The 23873-nt window shown below is 37.2% G+C and overlaps 2 protein-coding genes across 2 annotated transcripts; one reads left to right on the top strand and one right to left on the bottom strand.

Annotated features, from left to right (window-relative positions):
- The first annotated feature begins 256 nt into the window (after window positions 1–256).
- On the top strand, window positions 257–4639 carry LOC131804564 (uncharacterized). The gene is made up of 3 exons (XM_059127600.1): window positions 257–378; window positions 655–2349; window positions 4393–4639. Exons 1-3 carry the CDS (start codon window positions 257–259, stop codon window positions 4637–4639), a joined length of 2064 nt encoding a protein of 687 aa, XP_058983583.1.
- A 12984-nt stretch (window positions 4640–17623) lies between these two features.
- On the bottom strand, window positions 17624–22113 carry LOC101896566 (2-amino-3-ketobutyrate coenzyme A ligase, mitochondrial). The gene is made up of 5 exons (XM_005179782.4): window positions 21952–22113; window positions 21613–21839; window positions 21157–21466; window positions 17943–18494; window positions 17624–17869 (listed from the first exon to the last, which is right to left on the bottom strand). The coding sequence occupies exons 1-5, from the start codon at window positions 21983–21985 to the stop codon at window positions 17712–17714; spliced, it is 1281 nt and encodes a 426-aa protein (XP_005179839.1). The 5' UTR covers window positions 21986–22113; the 3' UTR covers window positions 17624–17711.
- Between the last annotated feature and the right edge of the window lie 1760 nt (window positions 22114–23873).

The raw sequence follows: 23873 nt of genomic DNA, 5'->3' as shown, positions 1-23873 counted from the left end.
GCTTGCAACCATAAAGGCATTCCAAGTCACTGATGAAAATTATTCTAGTGCCCTTAAAAGATTGAAGGAGCGGTACGATAATGACACACTAATCTTTCTTGAAAATGTGACATCAATGTTTGAACTTCCGAAGTCCAATAAACCTGTTCCAAAGCAATTGAGAAATATTGTGGATACAATTTCTGCTCTCTATAGCTCTTTGAAATCCCTTGGCTCCTTTGGACAAATTTGTGATGCCTTCATAATTCATCTCGCAATGAGCAAGGTTGATTCTGAAACCAAACAACGATGGGATGAATACATCGATTACTCTAAATTACCCTCTTGGACTGAATGTTGCTCCATGTTGGACAAGCGTTGTCAGCAATTGGACGCACAGTGCCGACGGTCTTCAAAACAGCATAACCCTACCATAACAACAAATTACTCACATAGTAATAATCAAAAACAACATTCATTCGTAACAAAAAATGTGGCTCAAGATTTTGTGTGCAGTCATTGCTCCAAATCGGGTCATATGATATCAACTTGTCAGCGGTTCATCGTTCTTACTCCTAATCAACGAATTGAACAAGCTAAACAACAAAAACTTTGCCTCAACTGTTTATCAAAAGGGCATGGTTACATACAATGACCCTCAAAATATTCATGCAGATTTTGTAAGCAACGTCATCACTCGCTTCTTCATAAGCAATCAGAACCAACCTGTCTCCGGGAAGAAGAAGAACCGTCATCATCATCTGCTGCCACCCATAGCACCTTTCAAATCAAACCCAGTCCCCAAGTGAGTACTGTTATTCTTGCTACTGCATTAGTATTGGTTCGTGACTCAGAGGGAAAATATCAACTGGGCCGTGCTCTGCTTGACTCTTGCTCTCAAGTTAACTTCATAAGTGAGACATTATGCAAATCTCTTAATCTCAAGAAATGCACAAATTCAACAGATGTCTCTGGAGTGGGCTCTTCTAAGTTGAGAGTTACTCATAAAACACAAACGACAATAAGATCTCGTCTTAATAACTTCAATATGTCATTAGAGTTCCTGGTTTCTCGCAATATAACTGGTTATCATCCTGATGAGAATCCTTCCGCTAATAATTTCAATTTGCCCTCCAACATAGAGCTAGCCGATCCAGAATTTCATCGTCGACGAGGAATCGATATTTTACTCGGAGCAGAATCATTCTTTTCGCTCTTATCCGTTGGTCAAATTAAACTTGGAGAAAATTTGCCCACTTTACAAAAAACTCTCTTGGGATGGATTGTCTCTGGAAAGTATACAAGTCAAACGGCAATATCATCACAAAGATCTACTTACTCCATTGTACAACACAAAGATATTTTCCAAGAGATAAATAAAAATATTGAAATGCTATGGAAAATTGACGTCGTTGAAAGCAAATGCCAAAATATGTCCCGAGAACAAAAAGTATGTGAAGACCATTTTGTGAAAAATGTATCAGTTCAATCGGATGGACGCTTAATGGTGAGATTACCCTTTAAAGGTGACCCAAATGTGCTTGGCGATTCACGAGACATTGCCCTGCGTCGTTTCTTTTCTATAGAGAGAAAATTGAACAAAAACCCTGAATTAAAAGAGGATTACTCACAATTTCTTAAAGAATATGAGGAATTGGGCCATATGTCTCAGGTGGACGACACTAATATTTCAGTTCCCAACTATTACATACCACATCACTGTGTTCTTCGCCCCAGCAGTGTGTCGACCAAGTTGCGTGTTGTTTTCGACGCATCATGTCGAACCTCTTCACAAACATCCCTGAATGAAATTATGATGGTGGGTCCAACAATCCAGAACAATTTATTAATTACTCTGCTTCGTTTCAGGTGTCATCGTTACGGAATGACAGCTGATATCGTCAAAATGTATCGTCAGGTTTTGGTTCACCCTGAGGATAGACAACTTCAGCTTATACTGTGGAGAGATGACTCCACCAAACCGATAAAAACATTTGCCCTAAACACCATTACATACGGGACAGCTTCGGCACCATATCTCGCCATTCGAAGCCTACATTATGCCGCAGAACGTTTTCCCAACCCATACGAAGTAGGAAAAGGCATAATCATGAATGATTTTTATGTCGACGATATGGTTACTGGAGCGGATGACCTTGTATCTTTAAAACGCATTAAGAACGAAGTCACCGAAATTTTATCTTACTCGACATTTTCACTCTCGAAATGGCATAGCAATTACCCAGGTTATGTCTCAAGTGAAGATGAAGTAAAGGAAATGAAGCTAAATGATGACGTCACAAGTACTTTGGGTATGACATGGCACTCAGATAATGACACATTCCATTTTGAGTTTCGCCCATCCAAAACGTATGCACATAATACGAAAAGAAACATTCTTTCCCTGACGTCGACGCTCTTTGACCCAATGGGTTTAATAAGCCCTCTCATCATCAGGTCAAAAATATTGCTCCAACATCTTTGGATCATAAAATGTGATTGGGATGAATCAGTTCCTCAAGAAATTGAATCAGCTTGGGAATCCATCATGGCTGATTACAATAATTTGTCCCAAGTAAAGATTCCTCGATACATTCGACTACCAAATTCAACTAACATAGAGGTCCATGGATTTGGAGATGCTTCAATAAAGGCATATGGTTGCTGTTTATATCTTCGCTGTGAAGATTCTTTGGGAAACATAGCAGTAAATTTAATCGCATCAAAGTCAAGAGTTGCGCCTTTGAAAACGAGAACATTGCCTCGATTAGAGTTGTGTGCTGCTCATTTACTCGCAACCTTCTGGAGCCAATTAAAGCAATATTTTAACTTCCCGATTTCTCAAATCTACTTCTGGTCGGATTCTCAGATTACTCTTCATTGGATTAATTCCCACTCTTCAACCTTGTCTACTTTTGTGGGTAACAGAGTAGCTGAGATTCAAGAAACTTGCCCTGATGTCCTATGGCAATATGTTCCTACTGAACACAATCCCGCTGATTTAGTATCCAGAGGTTGTTCTGTCTCCGATATATTGGTTTCGCCTTGGTTCGTAGGCCCTTCCTTCCTTATGGGTCCATTTTTCAATTGGCCAAATTATTCTGGCCCAAGTCTAAGCGAAGCGGACATGCATCTTGAAAGACGAAAAATTACATTGATAACAAAAAAGGAGGACTTACCCTATATCCTAAAAGCAGTACATAAATTCAGTAACTATTTAAAATGTCTCAGAATATTCTCATATATATTTCGAATTCGTTCAAGGAAATCGCTCCACTTGCCCTCTATATCTCCAGATGAGTTGACACATTCTCTCCATAGGATAGTCCGGTGCATTCAACAACATTATTTTTCGGAGGAATACCTTGAAATATCAAAGCATGGATTTGTCTCTGGTCAGCTGTCATCATTGGCTCCATTTATAGAAGATGTCTCTGGAGTGCAATTAATAAGAGTTGGCGGCCGATTATTAAATGCCGAGCTTACACCAGAGATGAAGTTTCCTTTGCTCCTGCCCAAAATCGATCCCTTCGTAAAAATCATGGTGATATACATTCATCGCTCTAATTACCATGCTGGTCCAAGGGCCTTAGTATCTTTGGTTCAGCAGCAATTTTGGATTATCAATTGTCGGTCTTTGGCCCGTAAGGTTGTTCATCAGTGCATACATTGCACAAGATACAAACCGAAATTACTCACTCAGGTAATGGGCAACTTACCCAAAGATAGAGTTACCCGTTTCCGCCCATTTGATGTTGTTGGAGTTGATTTTGCTGGTCCCATACCAACGTATCTCAGGATTCGAGGGAAAGCTCCATCAAAATCCTACATTGCTGTCTTCGTTTGTTTCGCATCAAAGGCAGTACACCTAGAAGCGGTATCCGACTTGTCCAGCGAGGCCTTCATAGCAGCATTAAAGCGGTTTGCTGGCCGCAGAGGTGTACCGTCAAGAATTTATTGCGATAACGCTACCAATTTTGTTGGAGCAGAGAGGAAATTGAGTGATTTTCATAAATTTTTCCACCTCGACAAAAATAAGGAAGCAATTGCTCATTATTCATCTGCGAAGTTCATAGAAATTTCCTTCATTCCTCCCAGAGCTCCTCATTTTGGTGGACTATGGGAAGCTGCTGTGAAATCAGCTAAAGGCCACTTGCTCAGAACGCTCCCTAGTGCTCGTCTTACATTTGAAGAGCTATGCACAGCCCTTGTTGAAATAGAGGCAATTTTAAATTCCCGTCCTATCTGCCAGATATCCACAGATCCCAACGACTTAGAAGCGCTTACTCCAGGGCATTTACTCATTGGTTGCCCGTTGCAGTGTATTCCAGAGAAGATAAAATATGACTCTGACATTTCTCATCTACAACAGTGGCAACGAATCTCAGCCATAAAGTCTCATTTCTGGAGCAGGTGGCACACAGAATACTTGGCTCAGTTACAAAATCGTTATCGCTGGAAAAACCCACAACAAAATCTTCAAGTCAACGATATGGTGCTCATACACGAAGACAATGTTCCCCCCATGAAATGGGCCATCGGTCGTGTTACCAAACTTATTCCAGGAGCAGACGGTTTTGTTCGAGTGGCAGAAGTCAAGACAGCACAAACTACATTAAAGCGTCCCGTGGCAAAGTTAGCCGTACTTCCTAAAGAATAAAGTTTGATTGAAACAAGGGTTTCAATGGGGCCCGGGATGTTAAATCACTCAAATGATTTTTTAATATTATTTAAATTTGATTTGTTGCTCAAAGAGCATTTTTGAAAACATAACATTATTTAAATTAATTATTTTCAGTACTTAATATTTTAACGCTATTCCTTTGGTTGTTAAACCAGAATAGAAAAGAAATAAAACATTCTTATTTGAAACAATTAAAGAGTGAAGAAGTGTTTTAATTTGGTGACGGGCTAGAGACAAACAAAAAAGGAAAAAAATTACCCAACACAGTGGTTGAGTAAAAATTGCAAATTAATTTTGGAGAAAATTGCATAAAAATTAAGCTAAAAGTGGAACTAAACGAAGGCGAGAATTTTGGCGTGTCTCAACAGAGGAAGAAAATATTTGGACAAATTGCTCTTCCAGGAGAAAGAACTTGCTCAGGGAATTCTACTTGCTGTTGGATAACCGTGGTCAGATTAAAGGCGGAGAGGTGTATTAAAACACTTTTGTCGTAAGTGGCCCTATAGACAACACAATTGCCCAGAGTAAGTCAATTTACATACTCAAGTCGAACCCTTGAGTTAGGAGTGTGTTTAATTACATATGAAACATATTCCGGGGTTGTCAAAATAGGCAATCCTCAAACAATATCCAAATCTGAACCGATCTCGATAAAATTTGGCAATGATATTTCTGAGCTGTATTTGATATATTTCCCTGAATATCGTTGTTACGGAGTGCATATTACGGTTGTGGGTAACAAATATAACAAATCGGATGAATAATATATATGGACATACTAGCTTCTAGACTCAATTCGGTCGTAAGTGCCAAATTCCATCCCATTTGGACAAATATTAGACGTTTGGTGCACAATAAAAGTAAATCGGACGAAGTTATATATGGGAGCTATATCCAAATCTGAACCGATTATCTCCAATTTCAATAGGGTTCGTCCTTGGGCCAAACAAATGATCTGTGCAACATTTCATCTGGATCGGGCAATAAATGCGACCTGTACTTTGTTTACAAAAATACATGGACAGACGGACGGACAGACGGATGGACGGACATGCATAAATTGACTCAGAATGTGATTCTATGCAGATCATCAAAAGGAACTATGGGTCTATCTCGTTTCCTTTTGCCTGTTACAAACAAATGCACAAAGACATAATACCCTGACCACCTTGTGGTGTAGGGTATAAAAACGAAATTTAAAACCAGTCCATTATAAACTCAACATACCAAATATTAAACGATTCCCCCTAAATAGGGATTACTGGAACATGAGGAGCTATAGCAAAATGTGAACCTATTAGGCAATAATCAGCCACACGAGTTAGAACCCATTACCAATCCTAAGTACCGAATTTCGGGGGAGAGGTACCGTTTTATTGAGTTATATAAAAACGTGAACTTATACACACAGTCGTCAAAATATCGAATGTCGGGAGGCGCTATATGTGCAATATTTTAGCCTTCTATCTCAATACTTTCCACCGACAGACGGACAGACCGACGGACTTTGCTAAATCAACTTAGAATTTTACTCTGATCAATTATACTTTATTGGGTCGAACATGAATATAAATATACCTACCATAGTATGGTGGAGGTTACAAAAAATGTGAATTAGGATTCGGAAATTTTAAAAACTTGAAATGTTGGTATCACTGAATTCAATATACAATAAAAACGGAATGATTCAAAATTCATGCTAGAAAAATTACTTTATATATGTAATGACCAAAGATAGTGTTACGCTTATATTACACACTGACAATGTCCATATTAGAAGAGGATGCGAATAGTAGTCGATTTTTAAATAAATAAAGTTCTCAATTCAATAAAAATTTAATTCCAATGCCATCCAATCAACATTCAGATTTTGATCGTACTTAGCAAATTTAGGGTCTACATCTCATTTATTCGTATAATTTACTATTATTTGTACCCTTTCATGACCTCCACCATAGTATGAAGGGTATATTAAGTTTGTAGCTATAACTCCCAAATATGTTTCAACCGATTTGTGGTTTAATGCACACCCCAGCAATGATATTCCGAATCAGATATAAGATACACCTCGGAAATATCTTTGCCAAATTTTATCAAGATCGGTTCAGATTTGGATATACCTCCCGATTTGTGCACCAAATTTTTATTTGTTATTTGATTTTTGAACAAACGACCGAATTCAGCAAAAAGCAAATACTTCAAAGTTGGGGAAAATAGCTCCTATATATATGTTTCTTCCGATTTGGAGTTAATGTTCCTCAAACTCGTGCACTTTATAACAATGTACCAGATGTCAGATACAGCTCAGAAATACCACTGCCAAATATGTGGATTGGGTTTTGCACATTCAATTGAATTTATCCTGGTAGCTAATACGACATTTGCGAAACTCGGTTCCCATATATCTATTGTTCCGATATATAGTTTTTACTAAAACCTCCCGAAGTCATATTATGCACGTTATTTGATACGAGAGGTACAAATTCATCCGTCAAACTTGGTGGAAATTGATTCAGAGTTGGATGTACATCCCATTTATTAGTTCCCTCTGGTTCCCAATTATAAATGTTATAATACGCAATTAAAAATCATTAATAGTTGGTACGGTCAATTCACATTAATTTCCAGTATGAACGTTTATTTGTAACGGGTAGCTCTACTCACGATACATATTATGCAGAACTACTCGCACCAAATATACCTTTACACGATTATTTACACAAATACATAATACAGTGTGGCAAGACTGCTAACTTTCTATGTTAACTGGCGTATACCTTCGTACAACACTGTTATTTCGGAACATTTCTGTATGATGCTCCCAAGCTTTGTTTGATGCGGTTGTTGATGATATGCAAACTGTATGCTTTGTGGTTCAAACAAAGAAATCATTTTTAACGGCAAGTTGGAGTTGCTTTGAGCTGTCTGCCTGGAAAATTGTGTCTTGTCACTTTTCTCACCATGTCTCTGATGCTGTCGATGTTGCTTTTTGGAGTTTTCCCTTAGGTGTAACCACTGAATAACGGAATGATTGATGCTTCTAGACATAGAGCATGGCTATGAAATTTCCGTTTAAAAACTTTAAGATTTTACAAAATGAAATTGTTTGAAAACCTTTACTAGAATGAACTTTAAATAATTATGAGCAATGAAATACAGTAGCAGAATGGCTTTAATGTCATAACATCTGTCGATATTTATTTGTTTAAGGTATCAAAGAGCGGCATCTCAATCTGGTTCTTCTTACCATGGAAGAAGTGATACTTATTCTAATCCAATAATCTGAAATACAAAATGCTCTTAAACTTTTTCAACTAAATCGAAATATTTTTAATTCAGTTGTTTTTCATAATTATCTATAACTCACTAGTGCATACTTTAAGGATGTAAAATATAATTACTTTTTAGTTAAGCCCACAACCTAATACCTTTTTCATTAAAGCGTTGCCAGTGTAAATCTTCCGGTTATAAGCGTTAAACATTTTAAACATTAATATGCGCTAATATAATCCGAAGAAATAAATGTCTGTTTTTAGAGTTATTGTATAATTAGTTCCATATTTTTATTCATGTTTTTTTTTTCAATATCTTGTTATTTTAATTACATTTTTATAATTTCAAATTTAATCTGTCAAAATTATTTTTGCCGACATTTTTCTGACAAGTTCATAATTTTTTTCTTTGGAACTTTAAAATGTGATGCTTTATTTTTGAAAAATTCTCTCGTTTCATAGGAATGGCAAATAATTCAATGCAGTTATGTAACGACGAGTTTCCTTCGGTCGCTGAGATACGCTCTTTGGGGTAGGATTCGTCATCGCATCTTTATATACTTCGGAGGAGTGCAGGTGGGAGGAAGTGTAGGGTCAGATTCAGGGCAACGACGGCTCTTTGACGATTCGATTTGTAGCTTTTTTAGTCAAAGACCCATGACGGCTCTTTGAAAGGGGCGTAGGCTTATGTTTTCTCGCTTCGCTGTAATTCGGTTTCATCTCTTTCACTGCTTATATTGAAGATCCACGACGACTTATATTGATTCCACGACGACACTTGGATTTCACTTTAAATCCCAGTTTCTTAATTTTAAAGTTCCAAGGCTCATAACGGCACCTGGTTTTCACTTAAATTCCGAGTTCCTTCCTTTTTTACATCCGAGGCCCACGACGGCTCTTGAATTTCGACGCCAAATTCTCGTTTACATAATGATTTCTGTGACCCACGACGGTGCACTAAGGTTTGTATTCTATTTTTTTCCACTCACCTGGTAATATTTTTAGGTTATTAATCGCACTTGCGCGTTACACTTTCCTCGCTGGCTCACCATAAACTGATCCCAAGTACTTTATGCCCTCGGCAGAGAAATCCAGGCAATGACCTTCCCGACGTCGATCCTCTGCTGCTGAGTTGACCACGTGGGTTGTACAGGATTAACGGGATCGTGTTCACATCTTCATATAAAATATGTTAATTCGATATTCGATATTATAATAGTACAGTTGTGCGTACTATTTTAATATCGAATTCGTATCTCTTAAAAAAATGATCAAATAATCTAAAAAATAACTCTTATAATAATTATTACATTCATAAATACAACTCCAAAAATAAGTAGAACAAGGAAACTTTCAATAAAAAAAACATATTATGGTGATGTAAAATTGAGAGAGATTTGTATTAAACAAAGTACAAACATTTTTGTTCCTTCAGAAAATTTTGTGCGGTAAACCAGGAATCAGGATATTTCATCATTAAGGGTCGAACCACGAATAGAAAGTTAATTACTTACCACGTTGAAAAAATGAAATCATAAAAAACCCCTGAATAAAGAGAGTTGCCGTTATATTGGGGTCATACGAAGACCTGAACCTGCATATGCAATATTCCATTATAAACTGTAGTACCCTTTAGGAAAGACACTGTGCCGCAAAAATCATCACAATACCGAATATAGGGAGGTACCGTTATATGGGGGCTATACGAAAACCTGCATGTATGGGGACCTGCATGAGACACTTTCTGTCATAGGCTGTAGCATCCATTAGCAACTTAAAATACGAAACTTGAAATAATTCCAGTGGATAATGTCGCTGAAATCATGAAAAGACCGAATAGAGGGAGGTATAATTCTATGGGGACTATTGAAAAACTTAGATCTATATTGACTGCAAGGGAACAAATGCTGCCAATTTACAGCAACATCAGGTAAAAATTGTGACTAAAACACCCAAAAAACCTTAAATCTGTCGGTATTGTAAAATGAGGGCTATAGCAAAACGTGGACTCATATTGCCCATTTTCAATAACAAAAGTCCCACAGACCTAACACATCTGAGTACAATCTATTTTTTTCGATCGGAAGCTAGACAGATGGACGGACATCACTAATTCGACATAGAATTTAATGCTGATCAAGAATACAGCGTGAGATGAAAAAACTGACACAAATTTCAGACTGCTGTCATTTCTAAGCCACTCGTTCGACAGCTGTCAAAATTATTCCAGTGACAGCTCATTATATTATTTACAAGCGTACAAAATCATTTTGGTAAGAATTTTCCAGAAAAAAGTTATTCGTGTTGGAATTCAAGCGTGATAGTGTGATCTCTTAATATTTGGCTGGAAAACCAAAAGTGGCTATCGTTAAGGCACTCCAGCATTTAAATGTGTATAAATCTCTTGTGTCTCGTACCATCGCTCGTTACCGTGGTACTGATAGCGTAGCCCGACGTCAAAGAAGTGGACGGAAGAAAACAGAAACATCAGCAGAAATGGTTCGAAAAGTAAACAAGCGACTTGATCGGAACCCGCGTCGCAGTGGCCGAAAAATGGCCCATGAGCTGAACATATCGCATTACTCCATTAGGCAAATATTGAAAAATGAGCTCGGGGTAAAGCCATTGAAATTCCAAAAAGTTAAAGAACTTACACCGCAACTGAAAGAAAATAGACTCAAAAGAGCTAAAGATTTGCTTCGCTTGACCGAAAGTGGTGAACTGCCAAATTTGGTTTTCATCGATGAGAAAACAAACAAAATGATTGTGTTTACTTGCCAAGGAGGTCAGCTGGAAATGTGCACCTTCGGTTGACTACCAGAACTCAAGCGCCGGACATGGTGATGGTGTGGGCCGCCATAACAGCCGATGGTTGCTCTTTGCTCGTATTAATCGACCACAGCATCAGAATAAATGCCGAACATTATCGCAAAAATATTCTGGAGTATTTTGGAAAGCAAGGTTGGCACTAAAAAATACCAAAGTGTCGGTCACCTCAAGCAATCGCTTCGCCGGGAATGGGCCAAAATACTGCAAAGCAACATTCGGGCAGAGTGTGACGGTTTCATCTTAATTCCAAATTTGAAACAATTTCATGGAAAATTGTTGCTAAATCGTCTAGAACCCAAATATCGTGAGGTATCTTTATGTGGATTTTATACGAAAGCGTGGACCGATACAAATATATGGAAAATCCATTATCCTCACCATATAATTAGGTCTGTACGATAGCTTTTCCAGTAAAAACACTACTGTTGTAATTCAACGTTAAATACAGGGTGTTTTTTGAGGCCGATAGATCTTGAAATTGTAAAAAATAACACAAAAAATTAAATTAAATTTTAATACATATTTTTTTATTCGAAAAACCAATGCCTGAAATAAACATTTGAAAATGATTTCGGACATATGAACACCGCGGCTGTTCTTGACAAAGTGCATTCTGAACATCAATTTTTTGCCACTTTTTTGAGCACTGCTGGCCGTATGTCACGAATAACATGAACAATGCTGGCCTCCAAGGAGTCAATTGTTGCTGGTTTATCAGCGTAAACCAGTGACTTCACGTAGCCACACAGGAAATAATCGAGAGGTGTCAAATCCTGTTGAAACCACATCTCCTCCGGATCAATGTCATCCATATTTTTAAACAAAAAATCATTGATCATGGTGCGGTAACGATCTCCATTGACAGCAACGCGGGCTCCGGCCTCATTATTGAAAAAAATAAGGTCCGATGATGCCACCAGCGTGAAAACCGTACCATACGGTGCATTTTTTTGGATGTAATGGAGTCTGTGGGTCTCTTGTGGATTGGTCTCACTCCATATGCGGCAATCTTGCTTATTAGCAAACCCGTTAAGCCAAAAATGCGCTTTTTACTCACAATTTTGCGATAAAACAACAGGTCATTTGCCAACTGCTCTAGAGTCCAATCGTCGAAATAACGACGCATATAATGGTCTCGTGGTTTCAATTCCTGCACCAGCTGGATCTTATACTTTTTACAATTTAGAGTTCTATCTAGCTTAAAAAACACCCTTTATTTCTTATCTGAAAATTTGTAAATTATTGTCTAATATTTTTAAACTTTTGACATCTGCTACAAAACAGCTGACTGTGCCAGAAATTTTTACTGAGACAATTTTCAAAATTGCTCTCTTCAGTCGCTCTCACTTACCGGACTTTTGTGTTATTGAAAATTATTATAAATAATTGTAATTATCTGTTTAGTTATACAAGGTTTTATGTAAAAATAATCCATTTTCCGCGTCTATTTTTTGCGGGAAATCCATCCTTTGTTTAAAATCACTGCTCATTGGCGATTAATGATTATTCTGAAAACTTTTTTATGCATAATGTTGAAGAAATTAAAAAAAAAAAAAAAATCCATTATTAAAGAACAATGAACTATGAGAATATATTTTTTACTTTCAAAAAAAAAGAAAAAAAAATAACACGCTTGCTCTCCTTGACTGAAATCAACAAATCCGATTACTAACTTAGAGTTTTCGCCCAACCAATTAATAAACAATAGTTATTGTTACATTTCTAAAAATTACTATGTCCAACTTGAAATGCAAGCATTTAAATTGAACTCTGCGTATTTGAGACAATAGGGTAAAACGAATTAAGAGTTCAAATATGGTATACATCTGCTGTAAACATGAACAATTACCAATTTTAAAGATGAAGCCAATTTATCATAGTTGCCTTTAATCTGTAAGACAAAAATATTTCTGCATTATTTGGTTATTTGTTTTAGTTGGTAATAAAACTACACATTTTAGACTACATTCAAATTTTAACAAAGTTAAAATGAGTAATGCCATCGAATTATTAGTGCTCTATTAATATCTTTCCAATTTTGTTCTTCTCCGATCTAATGCATAACAACAGAAACTTCTGCTCTCGCAAACTTATCTTTCATCTCTTTAGATATTTTTACATTTCTCAAGTATAAACATGTCTTTTAATGTCAGATTAAATCTCTATTCCAACTAAAGTCCCAATATTTCCGCCCCGGTGTAGCCCAGTGTACATACACATGTGCATATTAACCTTCAATATGTTTACAGCTACAATTTTATTTTTACAACTGTTTCATTGATCGGTAGTGGCTGCTGCTGTCATGTTTCTCCGATCTGGTTGTGGATATTTACATATTTCTTCTTGTCTCAAATTTATTTCAAACGCTTTGCAATGCAAATTTTTTATCCATTCATTGAAGCAAAAACAGAACGCTCAAAGGTAAAGCACCTATTGAATGAAACGAAAATATTGCTGAGGTTCGTTGCATTGTCACAAAAAATAAAACAAGTTGCACAAAATCTTGGTTAAAGGTATCCTCCATACCGGCACAAGTTTCCACATTCTTCACCTATGCAACATGTTGTGGCACAAGTCTGACAATTTCATCTGAGCCAAAAACAATAGCAACGGATGTGACATACTTGCCATGCCCAGAAGTTGTACACCACATCTGACGACGATCTATGGTTATGCAAATTCATCTGTCAATAGGAACATCCATCGATCAGCACCTATCAATAGCACAAAAACCGCTGACATCACAGCTGTGGTAGCGGTAAGATGTCAAACATTTTGGGATTTCTGGTTTGTTACTTTTTATTTGGTTTTCTCCAAATGCAAGCACTTTCTACATTAAATTTCGGCGTATTGCAAAAAATCCAAAACAAAACAAATATATCTTCATTCGTAGCTGAATATTTGTTTTTAATATTATATAAGGAGGAACTCAAAATGAAAATGATATGGAAGTTCATCAATATAAAAAAAACGAACTTTGGTATAAAAGATCATTGCTGGAATGAGAAAATCCAATAAGTTTGTACTCGCATGTGCATTATCAAAATTCTACTTCTTAATGAACGTCTTACATTTCACAAAAAAAAAAAAAAAAAAAAAAAAAAAAAAAACAAGTAAAAAAGCTGGTACAAATTTGACAATTTCAAAAAAAAAATAAAATCCGTTAAAAATTCTGTTAAAATCTAATATTTAAATGCGAAACTTGAAGAAAAATCTGTTTATAATGTCGCTAAAATCATCAAAATGCCGAATATCGGGGGGTACGGTATATGGGGGCTATACGAAGACGTGGACCTACATGGCCCATTTTCTGTTTTACGCTGCAGCATCTATTACGAACTTCAAATACCAACTTTAAAACGATTCGGGTAAATAAAGTCGCTAAAATCATCAAAATACCGAATATCGGGGGTATGGTATATGGGGGCTAAACGAAGACGTGGACCTACATGACCCATTTTCTATTTTATGCTGCAGTATCTATTACGAATTTCAAATACCAAATTTGGAACGATTCCGTTAAAAAATTTCGCTAAAATCATCAAAAATACCGAATATCGGAGGGTTCCGTTATATAGGGGCTATACGAAGACGTGGACCTACACAGATTTTTTTCTGTCTTAGGCTGTAGTATCCATTGCGAACTTCAAATGCCAAATTTGAAACAATTCAGGTGAATAATGTCGCTAAAATCATCAAAATACCGAATATCGGGAGGTACCGTTATATGGGGGCTATATGATAACTTTGGCCTACATGGCCCATTTACGAATTTAACCTGCCTACTGGCAAAATATACATGTGTGCAAAATTTTAGCCTTCTCAATTTGTTCGAAAGATAGCGTGATTACAACAGACAGACAGACGGACAGACAGACGGACATGGCTAAATCGTCTTAGAATTTTACGCTGATCAAGAATAAATATACTTTGGTGGGTCTGACATGAGTATTTCGAGGAGTTACAAACGGAATGACAAAATTAATATACCCTCCATAGTATGGTGGAGGGTATAAAAAAAAAACACCATAAAACCGAAACACCGAAAAATGGTGGATCAACGAAGTCATCTATTCAGTACAGGAAGAACTCCTGCGATTTTGAGGCAAAGAATAACTCAACCTACTTTCTGCGCTCTTATTTAAAGTGCATTTCACGGAGTGCGTCCTGCATGGATAGTATCAAATGGTAGTCGACAGAAGCAACGTCTGCAATTCATTTCTCATCCACTATGGGCTGATACTACATACTTGAAGGTCCTTCGAAATATCTTTTTATTTGGCTGGAAAACCACAAGTGGCTATCTTTTGTGTCTCGTACCATCACTCGTTACTGTGATACTGGTAGTGTAGCCCGACGTCAAGGAAGTGGACGGAAGAAAAGAGCAACATTAGTCAATGGTTCGAAAAGTAAAGAAGCGACTTGATAGAAACCAGCGTCGCGGTGACGAAAAATGGTTCGTGAGGTGATCATATTGCAATATTCCATTCGGCAAATATTGAAAAATGAGCTCGGGGTAAAGCCATTGAAATTGCAAAAAGTGCAAGAACTTACACCGCAGCAGAAAGAAAATACACTCAAAAGAGCTAAAGAGTTGCTTCGCGTGGCCGAAAGTGGTGAACTGCCGAATTTGGTTTTCTCCAATGAGAAAACATTCGTTGTCCAGCAGTTTGTAAACAAATAAAATGATCGTATTTACTTGCCAAAGAGGTCAATTTAAGAGGTTAATTAAAAAAATGTAAAAATTATGGCGTCTGACTTTGTTGCATTTTTTTATCTCACCCTGTAAATTGCGGCATTTGGCGGACTTAGGTATCACATCGGAAGAATTAAATATGGAAGTTACAGCTATATCTGAACCGATTTTCACCAAATCTGTCATACTTACTTTCACGCTAAATTCGTCCGTATGTTCGTATTTAAATTAATCAGACAATAAATGCGACCGTTACTTTGTTTACAAAAATACATGGACCGACGGACTGAGGTAGTGAAAGAGATCAGCAAAAAAACTATGCATATATTTCGTTTCCTTTGGCATGCTACCCGCTATTTCGTCAGCGAAAATTCCACCATAAAATTTCAGATTCTTTTCAAAAGTTCGTGTTAGGCCTTAGTACTCAAAACACACATTTTTTCAGTTTGAAAAAGTAAATGTTGATGAAAACATCATACAATGTACTAAATTCTCAGAATTTCAAGTTTGTATATATTGTTCAAATCTTTCCTTTTTCGAAAAAAATAACAGAAAAATGTTTACCTTTTACACCACAAATTATTCAAAATCTTCCATTATGAAGTTTACCGAGGAGGATATTAGTGAAACCATTGCACAATGGAGCCACATCCAATTTGTTGTCGAAAACTATTTCAACGTCTCAACATGTAAACCCTAGGAACCAACGGTGATCTCAATATTAAATTTCAGTTCTATACCTTCACCCAATAATAAATTTAGTTACATTAAGTACGCATATCCAAAACAATCTACATCTCTTCATCCTAGACACCAACAGATCCAAAATTAGTACCGTTCAGTGATTTTCGTACAATTATAGTAGGCATTTGCCAGATCTCAAACCAGATACCAAAAGAGATATCAATATCAATTTTCGGGGTTTCAACTCTATCCATTTATCCATTTCCATTTCGTAAAATTTTAGTACTCATTTGCATAATCGTTCCATATCTCAAACCTATAAAATTCCACGGTTTCAGCTCTATTCACCCAATACCAAATGAGTTCAATGTAGTACATTTCGAATAACTATAGCACACATTTTCAAAACCATCTTCCCTACGATTCTCTCCACATTAGACACCAACAGCTAAAATTAGTACCATTTGATAATTTTCGTGCTCGGGGTAAAGCCATTGAAATTCCAAAAAGTGTAAGAACTTACAACGCAACAGAAAGAAAATAAACTCAAAGAGTTGCTTCGCTTGGCCGAAAGAGGTGAACTGCTGAATTTGGTTTTCTCCGATGAGAAAACATTCGTTGCCCAGCAGTTAAAAAAAAAAAACAAAATGTTCGTGTTTACTTGCCAAGGAGGTCAGCTGAAATGTGCACTTTCGATTGGCCACCAGAACTCAAGCGCCAGCCATGGTGTTGGTGTGGGCCGCCATAACAGGTGGTGGTCGCTCTCCGCTCGTATTAATCGACCGTGGCATCGGAATAAATACCGAATATTATAGCGAAAATATTCTGGAAAGTGTATTAAAGCCTTGGGCACGCAAACATTTTTGCCGCAGACCGTTGGACCATTGTGTCTGGAGTATTTTGGAAAGGAAGGTTGGCACCAAATATAGCAAAGTGTCGATCACCTCAAGCAAGCGCTTCGCCGGGAATGGGCCAAAATAACGCAGAGCAACATTCGGGCAGTGTTTGACGGTTTCATTGGCCGTTTGAAGGCCATAATTCGAGCCAAAGATGACCAATTCGAACAAATCTAAACTTGTTCTAAAATTTGATGCCATTTCCGAAATTTTTTGCTTTCATTCAATAAAATTAAAAAAATGTAAAATTATGGCGAAGTACGAATTTCCAAAGTTGCTACATAACCAAACGTCATATATCAAGTTGGTAAGTAAAATACAAAGGGTACCATAATTGATAACTTTTAGTGCTTTTCGTACTGTTTTAGTACGAGTTTCCAAAAACCCAGTCTTATCTGACACCTTCGGACCAAGAGTGACCCCCATCCAAAATTTCTAGATTCAAACGTTTTGTGTGGGCGTTGATAAATCGAGGAGTCAGTCTGTTAATTTTATTAATACTCGTATAGATGACATAATATCCTGTACCAGAGCGTGGCGTAGGCTAAACAAATCATATATGAAGTAAAACAATTGTAAAAGGTTAAAATAATAGAATATTTATTATTACTACAGAAAATAAATGCACATTTTGACCGGAATAATATTCTAACGACATTTCATGTCTCATTTTACTGGATCACTTTGAGTGACTTTCCAACTTCGGTGAAGGCAGCAATGGCATGATCAATATCATCCTTAGTGTGGGCAGCAGAAATTTGAACACGGATGCGAGCCTTGCCCTTGGGAACTACAGGGTAACTGAAACCGATGACATAGATGCCACGTTCTGAAAAAAAAAAAAAAAAAAAAACATTAAGTATCTCATAAAACCTCAAAAGTGTTATATTTACGATACTTACTCAACATTTCATCGGCAAAAATGGAAGCGAGACGAGCATCGCCCAACATAACTGGACAAATGGGGTGATTTTCACCGGCAATGGTGAAACCGGCCTTGGTCATGGCATCACGGAAATGTTTGGTGTTTGTTTGAACTTTTTCGGTTAATTCGCTTGACTTCAAGAGCATATCCAGGACTTTGGTGCCTGTGGCAACAACAGCTGGTGGCAGGGTATTGGAGAACAGATAGGGACGAGATTTTTGCCTCAAGAATGTAATGAGTTCCTTTGGACCAGTTGTATAACCACCAGCAGCACCACCCAAGGCTTTGCCCAAAGTAGAGTTGATGATATCTACACTGCCCATAACTTCGCAATACTCTTCGGTACCGCGTCCAGTTTTACCCAAGAAACCGGTGGCATGACACTCATCAATGAATGTTAAGGCGTTGTATTTCTTGGCCAACGAAACGATTTCCTTGAGTGGTGCAATATTACCATCCATGGAGAAGACACCATCGGTAACAATCAACTTCATGCGAGCAGTCGATGATTTCAATTGATTTTCCAAATCTGTAATGAAGAGTTAAATGTTTACAAAAAAGAGTTTAGAATTAAATAGAAGTTTATAGTCACAACATATTTATGTGCAGTGCAACTTTTAAGCTGTTATAGTTTTAAAATGAACACTAAACATATGGAAGGTATCCTAAGATAGAATGCCATTGGTCGCTGGATCCATGAGGCGAATAGTTGACATCCCTTCTGTGTATGTTGATCTCTGACATCAACACTAAAGACCCTATAATACAACACTCAAGGCATACAGTCAAGGTCCCTTTGTTTTTCTCGTCAAGTTTGAGGGCTTTGGACAATCAAGCATTCTAATGTCGGCACTAATAAAGTAAGAAAATAGATTGCCGGATACTGACCCAAGCTAAACTCTGAAACAGCTAATATTAGGTCTGTATGGTTACTTTTCCCCTAGGAATAAAGTAGTTTCATTATCTTTCGCAAGAAAACTGTGGAAAGTAAACTGAAGGAATCCATGCAAAAACTTGCAAGCAATCAGATGATATCTCAAAACAAAATAATAAACGGTGTAGCATAATTCGTTACTTCACCAATTTGTATGCTCTCGACCATAGTATGGAGGATATCTTAAGTTTGTCATTTCTTCTGAGACACCTCCACCCCACAAATTTCTACTTAATTTTATGCCGATTAAGTGATGTCCGTCCGTCCGTAGAAATCACTTCAGTCTTCGAACGAAATGAAGTTCATAAAATTTTACTCAGATGTGGGTTAGGTCTGTAGGATTGAGAGGTATTGAAAATGGCCAATATAAGTCCACGTTTTAGAACATAATTGTACCCGCCGATTTGAGAACCTTTGGTTATGTTAGTCACAATTTTAAGCCGAATTGACAGTTGGTGTAGGAAACATCCATATACAGGGTGAGATGAAAAAACTGCAACCAACTGCTGTCATTTATAAGCCACTCGTCCGACAGCTGTTAAAATTATTCCAGTGACAAAAGCATTTAGTTGAGAATTTTCCCGAAAAAAAAGTTATTCGAGTACCATACTCAAGAGTGATAGTGTGATTTATTTATATTTGGCTGGAAAACTACATGTGGCTATCGTTAAAGCACTCCAGCATTTACTCGTTACCGTGATACTGGTGGCGTAGCCCGACGTCAAGGAAGTGGACGGAAGAAAACATCAGCAGAAATGGTTCGAAAAGTATAGAAGCGACTTGATCGCGTCGCAGTGGCCCAAAAATTGCACGTTAGCTGATCATATCGCAATATTCCATTCGGCAAATATTGAAAAATGAGTTCGGGGTAAAGCTATTGAAATTCCAAGAAGTTCAAAAACTTACACTGCAACAGAAAGAAAATAGACTCAAAATAGGTAAAGAGTTGCTTCGCTTGGTCGAAAGTGGTGAACTGCCAAATTTGATTTTCTCTGATGAGAAAACATTCGTTGTCTAGCAGTTTGTAAACAAACAAAATTATCGCGTTTACTTGCCAAAGAGGTCAGCTGAAAATGTGCATATTCGGTTGGTCACCAGAACTCAAGCGCCGGCCATGGTGATGTTGTGGACCGCCATAACAGCTCATGGCCGCTCTCCGCTCGTATTAATCGACCGTGGCATCAGAATAAATGCCGAATATTATCGCGAAAATATTCTGGAGGGTGTATTAAAGCCTTGGGCACACAAATATTTTGGCCGCGGACCTTGGACATTCCAACAGGACTCAACACCATCGCACTGAGCGATCGCCACCCAAGAATGGTTACAAAATGAGGTTCCTCGCTTCATTTCCAGCGCGCAAATCTCCACCAATACCAATCCGTTGGACTATTGTGTCTGGAGTTTTTTGGAAAGCAAGGTTGGCACTAAAAACTACTAAAGTGTTGATTACCTCAAGCAATCGCTTCGCCGGGCCAAAATACCGCAGAGCAACTTTCGGGCAGCGTGTGACGGTTTCATTGGCCATTTGAAGGACATAATTCGTGCCAAAAGTGAACAATTCGAACAAATCTAAAGTTATTCTAATATTTGATGCTATTTCCGACATTTTTTGCTTTCATTCAATAAAATTCAAAAAGAAGTGAAAATTATGGCTTTGACTTTGTTGGAGTTTTTTTTACCTCACACTGAAATGTTCGATTTTATATACCCTCAGCCAAAATCTGCCGCAAACCCGATTGATACTTTTTATCTTGTTTTATTATACCCTCTACCATACTATGGAGGTTATATTAACTTTGTCATTCCGTTTGTAACTCTATATATATATATATATATATATATATATATATATATATATATATATATATATATATATATATATATATATATATATATTCTTGATCAGCGTAAAATTCTGATTAGCTATGTCCGTTTGTCTGTTGTAATCACGCTATCTTTCGAAAGAATTGAGACAGAAGGCTAAAATTTTGCACACATATTTAGTTTGCCAGTAGGCGGGTTAAATTCTTTTATTTCAAGTTTCGAATTTGAATATGGTAATGTGTTATGACGAACAATGCCTATGTAGGTCCACGTCGTATAGACCCCAATTTTTAAAATTGTAACAAATTGTTTAAGGATTTTATTTCTTGAAAATTTTCAAATTCGTTCCAAATGGTGGAGGGTATTCAAAGTTCGGCCCGGCCGAACTTACTGCTTTTTTTTTAAGATAAATTGGAATTGTCGTACTCACCATTCAAATCACGATGCTTGTAACGATTCTTTTGAGCTTTGCACAAACGAATGCCATCAATGATGGAAGCATGATTGAGTTCATCAGAAAAGACAGCATCTTCAGGAGTCAAAATAGCCTCGAAGAGACCAGCATTGGCATCAAAACACGAAGCATAGAGGATAGTATCTTCGCGTCCATGGAATTGGGCGATTTTCTTTTCCAAATTCTTATGGATATCTTGAGTTCCGCAAATGAAACGGACCGAACTGAGGCCAGCACCATATTTGGAAAGGATTTCATTGGAATATTTAATTACTTCGGGGTTGTTCTGCAAAGAAAATAAGTGAACGAAAAGGCATTAGTTCTTTACAATACTTTAAATTGAACTAGGTTTTCTCTAAGAAATTTTCTCAATCAATCAATTCAGATTTTTTCTATTATTGCAATTACACAGCTAATTAAGTCAATACTTACAGCCAAGCCCAAATAGTTATTGGCACAAAAGTTCAAAATGTTCTTGTTGCTGCCCTCCACTGTAATCTGAGTGCTCTGGGACGAAGTGATAATGCGTTCCGATTTAAATGTGCCAGCCTCTTTGATGGATTTGATTTGCTCTGAGATTATTTCACGAAATTGTGCATTGGCTGGTGACGAGGAGTATGAGCGGTGCAACGATCCCCTCAAGAGATACACTTGCAAACCTATGGAAGTATTGTAAAAATAAATATATTCGATTTAATTTGAATACGTAAAGAATATTATGCAATGTTGAGAAAAAATATGAATATTGTTTCGTCGCCTTGGTTTTCTCACCTCGCAATTGTGTCAATTTTGAAAAATTTGGCATTTTTCCTGTTTCTTGTTGCTCTTTCTATCTATTCGGATGCTGTGAACACCAGCTACACTACAATCTAGCGAACCACAAGAGACGCCCTCGCTGATTTCCAGCTGAAATGAACTGAATGTTTGTTTCGGTGACGATGCCATAGAAACCCCCATGTCGCATGTTTACGAAGCATATGGCCGGTCCGCTTCTTCATATTTATTTGGATTCCCTGCAACGACGTCGCTACCCGCCTTACACTCGACGAGTGACACGCCAAGACAACAGCTGACTGACTATCTGGCGTTGTGCGTTGTCCCACACCGCCCATGGACGAAGTGAATTTCCATCATAATTGAACCATGTGTGGTGGTATGTACGAGTGTCGGTGTGTGTGTCTAGTTTTTCTGTTTCTTCTTCATTTATGCGTCGGCATTTGTTGAACTTCATTGAATGTATTTTTAACTATGGAAGGGGGTGTGCGAAGCAGGCTCATCGGCACAAGTACATATAGAAACAATTTTCGTGTGGCCATGACAACGAAATAGATTCAATTTAGAACGACAAAAATTTCACTTTCATTAAAATATGAAACACTGAAAGAAATAATATACATTTATATGAGATCCATAGATTGTGGGAAGAATTTTATAAGCGAGTATTTTAATTCTAGTCCAGTTGAAGGGTTTCAAAACGCTTATATTTTGTTTACTGCTATAGGTTGTCCTGTTTTATATCGCCCACTGTTCACGCGAAGGATTTGAAGAAAGAACTAGTCAAATTATATGAAAGTGGAATTTTTTCCTAAAAATATTTAAAAAAAATTGGTATATCGTTAAATTCAGAATTATGAAAACCAAAGGCAAAATAATACAACGGAATTGTTTATATTATAAGCAAACACAAATACATATTAAATTTAGTAAGTAAGATTTAGACCCTTGACATCTAGGACGTATAGTAGAATTTTATGACAAATATTTTTTTAGAATATTTTAATTTGTTACAATCCGTTTTAAAGTGAGTTTTTAACCATATTTTTAAAAAGGGATCAAAAATACCCCATTGTTAACTCCTCGTATATTTTTTTTTTTTGCAAAATTGGCGAAGGGAGGGAACTTACCCCTTCCATTTTGTTTACTTTTCGATGTAAATTTTAAATCACAATGCCGATACGTGTGTCTTCTTTTAATACCCTAATCCATTGTATGGAGGGTACACTAAATTTGTCATTCTGTACATTTACATTTTAGACCCTACAAAGTATATATTTTCTTAATCAGCGTAAAATTCTATGTTGATTCGTACAGATATTTTATTTATTGAGGGGTTCGTACAGATATTTTATTTATTGAGACAGAAAGAGAAAGACTGCGGTTTACGTTTTGATATTATATTTTTATTCAAAGTGGAACTTGAAATATATATATAAACTATAGATTAAAACAACTATTCTACTCGTCTTCGGTCCGGGATTGGGGATTCTTCCACTCGAGACCTGGATAAGTACTCAAGGAACGGGACAAGGATACAGGAACAGGGTGCTCAGGATTCGGGATGGATTCTGTGCGAGAGACCTGGATAAGTACTCAAGCAGGCTACGGGATATTCAAGGAGGCGGCTGCAAGAGATCTTTCGCTGCAAGGATCTAGGATACGGTTGCAAGAGACCTTAATAAGTACTCAAGCACTACAGGATATTCAAGGATATGATTGCAAGAGGCCTCAATAAGTACTCAGGCACTACAAGGATGTAGGAAACATTTGCAAGAGACCTTAATAAGTACTCAAGCACTACGGGATATTCAAGGATATGATTGCAAGAGACCTTAATAAGTACTCAAGCACTACAAGGATCTAGGATACGTTTGCAAGAGACCTTAATAAGTACTCAAGCACTACAGGATATTCAA

Source organism: Musca domestica, unplaced genomic scaffold (genome assembly GCF_030504385.1).
Source record: "Musca domestica strain aabys unplaced genomic scaffold, Musca_domestica.polishedcontigs.V.1.1 10, whole genome shotgun sequence".
NCBI lineage: Eukaryota > Metazoa > Arthropoda > Insecta > Diptera > Muscidae > Musca > Musca domestica.
This window is presented reverse-complemented; position numbering and strand designations above follow the sequence as displayed.

Coding starts and splice junctions, on each gene's coding strand:
- LOC131804564 (XM_059127600.1), top strand. CDS start 257: ATGAGCAAGGTTGATTCTGAAACCAAACAACGATGGGATGAATACATC. Junction 379..654: donor TGTCAGCAATTGGACGCACA/GTGCCGACGGTC, acceptor ATATTCATGCAG/ATTTTGTAAGCAACGTCATC. Junction 2,350..4,392: donor GAGTTTCGCCCATCCAAAAC/GTATGCACATAA, acceptor TTTCTGGAGCAG/GTGGCACACAGAATACTTGG.
- LOC101896566 (XM_005179782.4), bottom strand. CDS start 21,985: ATGCCAAATTTTTCAAAATTGACACAATTGCGAG. Junction 21,840..21,951: donor AAAATTGACACAATTGCGAG/GTGAGAAAACCA, acceptor ATACTTCCATAG/GTTTGCAAGTGTATCTCTTG. Junction 18,495..21,156: donor CAAGCATCGTGATTTGAATG/GTGAGTACGACA, acceptor TCTTCATTACAG/ATTTGGAAAATCAATTGAAA.